Genomic DNA, 8,814 nt, shown 5'->3' on the forward strand with positions numbered 1-8,814 from the left:
ATAGTACAGATACTTGATACAGTGAGGGAAGTGGTTTTTTTCATTGCTGTAGTTACAGCTGGTAGTTAGGTTGATGGAAGAATTCTTCCAATGACCTAGTGGTGTCTACATCAAGGTGTAAGTTGGCTTTTTCTCTCTCAGGGGTGTGATTTTTTTTGTTTTGTTTTGTTTGTACCAGTGAGTGACATAGCCAGGTCAACTTAAGTTTTTGGTGTAGACCTGCCCTAAGTTATTAATTCTTATGATCTGGGGACCAGAAGTCAGTCCCCCACCCCCCCTCTCTCTCATAAATTGCTAACAGGAATAAAAGTAGTAAAACTGCATTTCTTATATAAAAACAAGCAGAACACATGGGGAGCAGATATGTGGAATAAAAATAGATCAGTTTACATAGTAAATTTTCTGATTATACCTACAGTTTAAGCCTGCGAAAAGGCACAGGAATGGTAACAGGCATCTCACAATATTAGACACTTGGTTTTGTAATTACTTCTATATATGCTGAAGGGTGGTGCTTGGTTTTTTATATAATGAAAGTTGTACTCTTCATTGCAGTATATTCAAATCTGTAAGATTCAAGCTCATGATAAGTTTTGCCAGTTTGAGCCATAAAACTCAGTATTTGAAGTTCACTTTGACATGATAACTTCCCTACTCAGTATCTTTTTTCCTTCTCCTTTCAGGCTAGGTCTTTCAGTAAAAATGTTCCTGTTAAAGCATTTCCTGCCTTTCTCTATACAGTAAGTGTGATAACAGTGCACTCTTTAAGTGATGAAGTAATTTGTGACTAGTTTAAGAAGTTCTTTGAGTGCTTGCTCATGTGTATTCCACAGTAGGTATGCATGCTTGCCACATGCACCGGTGCCGGAAGTTTTTCCCTCAGCAGTACCCGTAGCCTCTATAGCGCGCTACAAGGGGAGCCACATGCTCCCCCCACGCTCAGTTCTTTCTTGCCGCCAGTGATGATGCATCGGAACAACTTGCTCCAGCTTTGCTGCAGCTCATCCCAGAACTCTTTTAGTTGTTACTAGCACCTGTATGTGTTAGTTCAATAAGGTTTCAGCTTAGTTAGTTAGTGTTCAGGCGGGGGCCTGCCCTGGGCCCCAGGATTTAAATTGTGTGAGTCTTGCAGGCGTTCGATGCCTAGAAGTGACCCACACACCAACTGTCTCTGCTGCTTGGGCAAATCTCTCATCAGTGACCGCTGTAAGATCTGCAGGTCCTTTAAACCCAGAACTAAAAAAGAGAGAGATATTAGACTTTGGACCTTTCTTATGGAGTCTGCACTGGCCCCAACCCTAGTGCACTGAGCAGAATCGGCACTGGGAACTTCGTCTTCAGTGCGCAGCGATCTCCCAGCATCTTCTGGTGGCCGGCATCGCTCCCCATCCAAGAAGCAGAGAGAGGCCCCATCCTCTCGGAGGCATCGAGAGAAAGCAAGGGGTGAGGCTAGACCCGCGTCGGGCAGCCCCAGTTCCACCCTCACCCCCACCCCCACCCCCGGGCTCTAGAGCTCCAACTCAGGTTGAGTAAAGCAGCCTGGTTGCGTTGACTCAGGCCTCTCCGGACGTCTGCATGCCTTCGATGCCGGAGGCCCTGCAGGCGGCCAAGGACATTATGACTCTGCAGGTGCCCGGGGCACCACCGGCACCCAGATTCCACACTGCTGCTGAGCTCTTGACCGTCGATGCTGACCCAACGCAGATCCCAGTCAGGGAATCGCTCTCTGGCCCACTCGCCGCTCAATGTCCTGTCTCCAGCCTCTGCTTTCATCGCCCAATAGGTTTTCTGGTCCGGTGCCGTCGGAGCAGAGTTCCATGCACTACTCCACGCTGAGTACAGAGTATCGGTGGGATAGGGGCAGACGCCGTAGATGATCCCATTCTTGGCGGAGCTACTGAAGCCGCTCCCAACAGAGCGCCGTTGCCGGTCATGCTCCAGCTCTCTCGCCTCGAGGCACTGTGTCCACGGCTCCTAGTGGGGATTGCCAGCTCCATGTCGTTGCAGATCCAGGCGTCGAAGTGTCTCGGAGTAGCAGCTCGAGATGGCACTGTTTGTCGATGTCAGAGTCCTGTGGCAGATGTCACTCTTGGTACCACCGCTCGTACTGCTCCCATGGCACTGATAGGTCATTGGTAACCCCAGCCTTGACCTACATGCAGAACCCTATGCTCCAGCTGGGCCAAACTGACCAGCTGGTGCTGCACCAGAGTCAATGGCAGGGGCCCCCCTGGCAAAGCCAGTGGTGCCAGTGGATCCCCTGACCCCCCCATGCACACCCAGCAAGGCCCTCGGTCAATAGCAGGGGCATCGCAGGCTCCTTCAGCCGCACTATCCAGACCCCCGAGGGATAGATCGGTGGGTCATGGATCCCCGGCACTGCATGAGGAGTCCAACCAAGGGGTGGATCCCGTGGCACCAGCTGACATGCAGAGCCCCGTACCGGCCCACTCCCCTGCACCGGATGATAAAATTGCAGCCCTACCCCCCTCCGCACTGCAGAAGGATTTCAGGGCTCATCAGGAGCTACTAAAGCGAGTTGCATCCAGTCTCCAACCCAAGCTGAGGAGATGGAGGGACCCTTGGACTCCCTGTTCAACGTGCTCTTGTCCTCAGTACCGGGCAGAGTGGCCCTCCTGCTGCACGAAGGGGTGGCTAACATCTCCAGCGCCCTCCGGCGAACACTGGCCTCCCTGGCCCCAATATTGTAAAAGGGCACAAATACCTTTATACCCATCTGACCCCCAACTCCCTAGTGGTGGAGTCCATAAATCATAGGGAAAGACAGGGTCAACCAGGACCCACACCCAAAAATAAAGACTCTAAAAGACTGGACTCGTTTGTCAGGAAGATTTGTCGGCCAGCTTTCAGCTCCGGTGGCCAGCCACCAGGCCCTCCTCAGTCGATATGGAGTTTAACTTGTGGAGGTCACTGCTGAAATTCGAGCCCTCCCTTCTGGAGCGTGAAAGGAAGGATTTTAAGGTGCTGGTGGAGGAGGGTGCCACCGCCGCAAAGGCTGCTCTGCAGTCGGCATGGGATGTAGTTGACAACGGCTGCTTAGTCCATAACCTTGGCTGTGTCTGTGCACAAGGCATCATGGCTACTGCTGTCTGAGATCTTCGTGGAAGTGCAGTCTGTGATGCAGGATCTTCTCTTTGATGGCAAGGACCTGTTCACAGAACAGACAGACATGAGGCTCCATGGCATGAAGGACTCGCGACCCTCAGGCTCTTCGTCCCGTCCAAGGAAAAGCCTAAGACGCAAGCCTCCATCCCTGTGCCTCAGCCAAGATATAAGCCTGCCTACAAGAGATCCAAGACCCAAAAGAGGTGACCTCAGAGGCAGTCTCGCTCTGCCCCGCAGCCTGGGCCCTCCAGGGGCAAACAGCAGGGCAAGAGACAGTTTTGACTGGTTGCAAGAGGGTACCCCGGTGACCCCCGAGAGGACCCTTCTACCAATAAAGTTTGCCTTCAGCAACCGCTTGTGTACGTTTCTTACAGAATGGTCCCGAATAACATCGGACCAATGGGTCCTCAACACCATTTCCCAGGGTTACACGCTACAATTTGTCTCACCCCTGCCCCCCCACCTCCCTCCCTCGGACGGCGGGGGGACCTGTCGCATCTATCCCTGCTACAGCAGGAAGTGGGTCGGCTCCTCAACTTGGGAGCTATGGAGAAGGTTCCGGGGGAGTTCCGGGAGAAAGGGTTTTACTCCCGTTACTTCCTGATCCCAAAGGCAAAAAGGGGGGCTCAGGACCATCCTGGATCTGTGGGACCTCAATCGGTTCATGGCAAAATGCCAGTTCCACATGGTCTCTCTGGCATGTGTCATACCTGCTCTGGACCCTGGCGATTGGTATGCGGCCCTGGACCTTCAGGACGCATACTTCCATGCCCATATATTTGAGGGGCACAAACGCCTCCTAGTGGGACAGGACCACTACCAATTTATAGTCCTCTCGTTTGGCCTATCCACCGCACCCAGGATATTCACAAAGTGTATGGCTGTAGTGGCAGCCTATCTCAGATGCCATGGGTACAGATATTCCCCTACCTCGACAACTGGCTGCTCAAGGGCAGCTCGCAGTCCCAGGTACAGAACCACGTGGACCTACTCTTGGCTACGTGTGCCAACCTAGGCCTCCTAGTAAATGAGGCCAAGTCGACATTGGTTCTGGTGCAGCACATAGAATTCATAGGCGCTCTCCTGGATGCCTCCAAGGCCACAGCCTCCCTTCCCCTTGACAGGTTCCAGACCCTGAAGGGGCTTATAGCCTTGATCATGGAGTTCCCCATCACCGCGGCCAGGGCATGCCTACAGCTCCTGGGCCACATGGCAGCGTACATGTACGTGGTCTGCCATGCCAGGCTTTGGATGAGGCCCCTCCAACTCTGGTTGGCCTCAGAGTTCTCCCAGGCCCGGGACAAACTGGACAAGGTCCTCTCGGTACCGGCACGGGTGATTGCCACGCTACAATGGTGGTCCTGCCCGGCCAATATGCTCCAGGGAATTCCCTTCCGGGACCCGACTCCGTCTCTAGACCTAGTGTCTGATGCATCGGACCTGGGCTGGGGGGCCCACATAGGGAACTCACAGACCCAAGGGATGTGGTCACTGCGGAGCTGTCCCTTCACATAAACGTCAGAGATCTCAGGGCGATACGCTTAGCCTGTGTGGCATTCAGCTCACAGCTGCGCGGCAAGGTGGTCAGAGTTCTCACAGACAACACTGCCGCAATGTTTTACATCAACAGGCAAGGTGGGACGAGGTCCTCGGCCCTCTGCCGGGAAGCCCTCAACCTCTGGGAGTTCTGTATAGCCCACGACATCTCCATGAAAGCTTTCCACCTGCCAGGCGTCAACAACACACAGGCCGATCACTTGAGCAGGGTTTTCTACTCCCAACACAAGTGATCACTCCACTTAGAAATCATTCACCAGCTCTTCTGAGCATGGAGCACTCCCCAAGTAGGCCTGTTTGTGACCTGACAGAACCACTGTTGCCACAGGTTCTGTTCCAGATGTGGGGTGGGGAGGAACGCGATCTCAGATGCCTTCCTCCTGTCACGGTCGGGTTAACTCCTTTATGCCTTTCCCCCATTTCCCCTCATTGGCAAGGTCCTGGAGAAAGTGAAAATGGACAAGGTGCGCATCCTCCTAATCGCGCCAGCTTGGTCCCAGCAACATTGGTATGGGACCCTCCTGGGCTTGCTCGTGGCTTCTTCGCAGCCGTTGCTGCTCCACCCAGACCTACTCTCCCAGGACCAGGGCCGCCTCCTCCACTCCAATCTGGCCACCCTCCATTTGACAGCGTGGCTGATCAATGGCTAGATGCGAAGGAGAGAAGGTGTTCGGAAGGGGTCAGGCGTGTCGTCCTTGAAAGTAGGAAGCCATCCATGCACCGAGCCTACCTGGCGAAATGGTTCAGGTTCTCCAGGTAGGTGGGGTACTTCCCCAATGTCTGCCCTGCTCCAACTTATCCTGGAGTACCTTCTTCACCTTGGAACTGAAGGCCTGGTCCCTTCCTCCGTCAGGGTGCACCTGCGGCTATTTCGGCTTTCCAGCCGCCGGTCCAGGGCTGCTCAATTTTCTCCCATACCATGACCGGACATTTCCTCAAAGGGCTAGACTTGTCGTTTCCTTATGCTAGAACCCCTGTCCCTCAGTGGAATCTAAATTTTGGTGTTTTCCTGCCTCACAGGGCCCCCGTTCAAACCCCTGGCCACATGCTCATAGTCTCACTTTTCATGGAAGGTAGCCTTCCTCGTGGCCATCACGTCAGCCTGGCAGGTCTTGTAGCTCAGGGCCCTGACCTGCGACCCCGTCTTACACAGTCTTTCACAAGGACAAGGTTCAGCTCTGCCCACACCCGGCATTCCTCCCCAAGGTGATCTCTGCTTTTCACATGGGCCAGGGCATCTTCCTGCCTATTCTCTGCCCCACACCTCATGCCTCTTAATGAGGAATGTTGCCTCCATACGCTCGATGTGTGCAGAGCACTGACTTTTTATCTGGATTGGACTAAGCCGTTCCGCAGCTCTTTGCAACTCTTCATTGCTTCAGTCGAGCGCATGATGGGTCAATCGATCTTCACCCAGAGGTTTTCCCGGTGGATTACACAGTGCATCCACACATGCTATGACCTGGCAAGGGTTCCCGCACCATCTATCGTAAGGGCTTACTCGACAAGGGCTCAGCCCTCAGTGGCGGCCTTTGTGGCCCATGTCCCTATCCAGGACATCTGTAGAGCTGCTACCTGGTCCTCATTATACACGTTCATGTCGCACTGTGTCTCCCACTCCAGAGATGATTCTGTTTTCGATAGAGCTGTGCTTCAGCCAGGGAATCTGTGAACTCCTACCCACCTCCATCAGACATAGCTTGCAGTCACTTACTGTGGAATACACATGAGCAAGCACTTGAAGAAGAAAGGACAGTTACCTGTTCCGTAACTGGCATTCTTCGACATGTGTTGCTCATGTCTATTCCACATCCTGCCCTCTTTCCCCTCTGTTGGAGTTGGTCTGGCAAGAAGGAACTGAGGGTGGGGAGAGCTCGCAGCTCCGCTTATAGTGTGCTATAGATGCGCTGTTCCAGGGGTCACAGCAGCGCTCCCCCTACGGGTACTGTTAAGGGAAAAACTTCCGGCACTGGTGCACATGGCGAGCACACACACCTACTGTGGAATAGACATGAGCAACACATCTTGAAGAACGCCAGTTAGGGAACAGGTAACTGTCCTTTTATAAATGGTAATGCACCAAATTAATTGTTAATTAGTAATAGTTTTTTTTTATTTCAGTGGGAGTCCGGGGTGCTTAATACATCTGAAAATTATGCCACCTAATTAGGTGCCTAAATATAGATTGAGGTGTCTAACTGACCAATAGTTTTATTTTCTATTTTTTAAGGGCACAGTTTCTCAAAAGGTTTTCCATGTATTCATAGACTGTCAAGAATGGTTTAGATGTTTATAAAATAATATTTCATATACTGCTGTTTGTATCTGTTGGCTATTTGTGTACGTTATACATACTAAACCTTTTTTTTTTCTTTTCTAGGTTGCTTTAGAGGATTATTTATATAAAATACAGAAAGTAGATTTCAACATATTCCATCCAAGCTTACATAAGAAGAGTACGTTACTACCATTGTATTTATATATTAGATCCTGGAAAAAAAAATATTAAAAATAGACTTAACATGTCAGACTGAGTATTGCTTTTTTTAACTGATAATTTTATAGAAATTTTTGTTAAATAAGCAATTTTGTAATGCATTCTGTGAACTATTCTTAATTGGAAGTAACATGTGAGCATGACCTGTAGCTGTTAGCTTACTGATCATAAGAAAAGCTTGTTCTTGTCAGTAAATTAGGCAGATGTGATTTGGCAGACACATAGATATGAACTGTTCTAAGGTTACTCTTGTTGTCATTTTTTTGTAATAACCACACTTAAAATTTGGCTTCAAGTAAATAATACTTTAGATAATCCTCCATTAATATTATTACACTATCTGCTAAATGCTTTCCTGACATAAAAGAAGACACGATTCCTGTGCAAAAGAGCTTACAGTCTATACTCTCGTATTCAGCTAAGCAACATTATTTAGTATTTTACAAATTACACATTACACAAAGCAACATTTCTTGTGTATGTCATTGGTTTGACGGCACCATCACTGAAATCTTTCTTGATGCCTTCATCTTGTCCCCAAGTCCTTGCTCGTCAGTCCCCACATGGGCAGAAACCTGCTTCTGAGATATGCTGGATGTTCACACTTCCAACTCTCGATGGAGTTCCTCCATATTTCAATGGGAATTGGTAGGTGCTCAGCATCTCTAAAGATAACAACCTAAATGCTCAGTATTTCTGATATTTGTTTTCTTTCATAAAATTGTGCTTCCTAATGTCCATTTTTGTTTGTTGCACAAATCCTGTAGTTTCCTTTGCTGTCATCCTTTTCCTGCTACATAGATATTTTGCATTTAGAGGTTTTTTTTCTTTTTCTTTTTTTTTTTTAAATCAGGTTTAATCTCCCCAGATGCTTGGTTGCATAACAAGATCCTATGGTTTTTGATTGCACAGTGCTACATAATGAATTTCTGAGAGCATGAGCCTTAGCTTTTTCTGTCACAGGACTGTTACTATGGAGGAAACTTGGGGAATCCAATATTAAACATTTAAAAACAATTCCATTGAATGAAAGACGAAAGCTGTGCTTCTTACCTTGATTATATTTTCAATGCTACAAGTATTTATCAATCTTGCAGTTCACTATTTCTGAATAAGAAATTTCAATTTGAAGCTGTTTCTTTCAGGACTTTCTCTTGACTCTGTATTCTGTGTTGTTACAAATGCAGTAAGCAAAGTCGGCATGAAAGTAAAAAGGCATCTTGGGCATTATGCTGTCATGTATGAATGCACTGGATTCTTCCGCCCAGGACTAGAAGTCAGGAAATCTTAAAGGTTCAGTATTGTGATCACCATCTCTTCAGTCAACTAGCTCATCATTGCTGTTTTTGAATCTGCCAAAAGGGTCTGCTTAAAAAAATAGTTACTGTTGCCACCACAGTGCTCCCTAATGTGCTACTAACAGGCCAGCAACACATTTTTCTCTGATTTTGTTCTGTTTTTTTATATAAAGCATTACAACTGGCTTATCCTGCAATTTGTCCACAACCATCTTCCTAGCAGGCTGAGTCAGGGCAATAGAGGCAGCCCTATCTGTCTTTCATTACAAGGAGTCTCTTTGGAAAGTTGAAATGCAGCAGGAAGCTGATACAGTAACTTAGTGCCGAGTGCGAGAA

General features: G+C 49.0%; 1 protein-coding gene across 3 annotated transcripts in view; it reads left to right on the forward strand.

The window, feature by feature from the left end:
* Positions 1 to 7,211, forward strand: part of NDUFAF6 (NADH:ubiquinone oxidoreductase complex assembly factor 6) — a 30,482-nt gene extending 23,271 nt beyond the window's left edge. For 2 of the 3 annotated variants that reach the window (XM_050941185.1, XM_050941187.1), the window contains 2 exons: positions 684 to 740; positions 7,064 to 7,211. In XM_050941185.1, coding sequence (XP_050797142.1) covers positions 684 to 740; positions 7,064 to 7,192 — 186 coding nt within the window. In that variant the 3' untranslated portion in view covers positions 7,193 to 7,211. The remainder of the gene's footprint in view (positions 1 to 683; positions 741 to 7,063) is intronic. The other variant, XM_050941186.1, reaches the window with a different exon arrangement.
* The last annotated feature ends 1,603 nt before the right edge of the window (positions 7,212 to 8,814 follow it).

This window comes from Gopherus flavomarginatus, chromosome 2, assembly GCF_025201925.1.
Source record: "Gopherus flavomarginatus isolate rGopFla2 chromosome 2, rGopFla2.mat.asm, whole genome shotgun sequence".
Lineage (NCBI taxonomy): Eukaryota > Metazoa > Chordata > Testudines > Testudinidae > Gopherus > Gopherus flavomarginatus.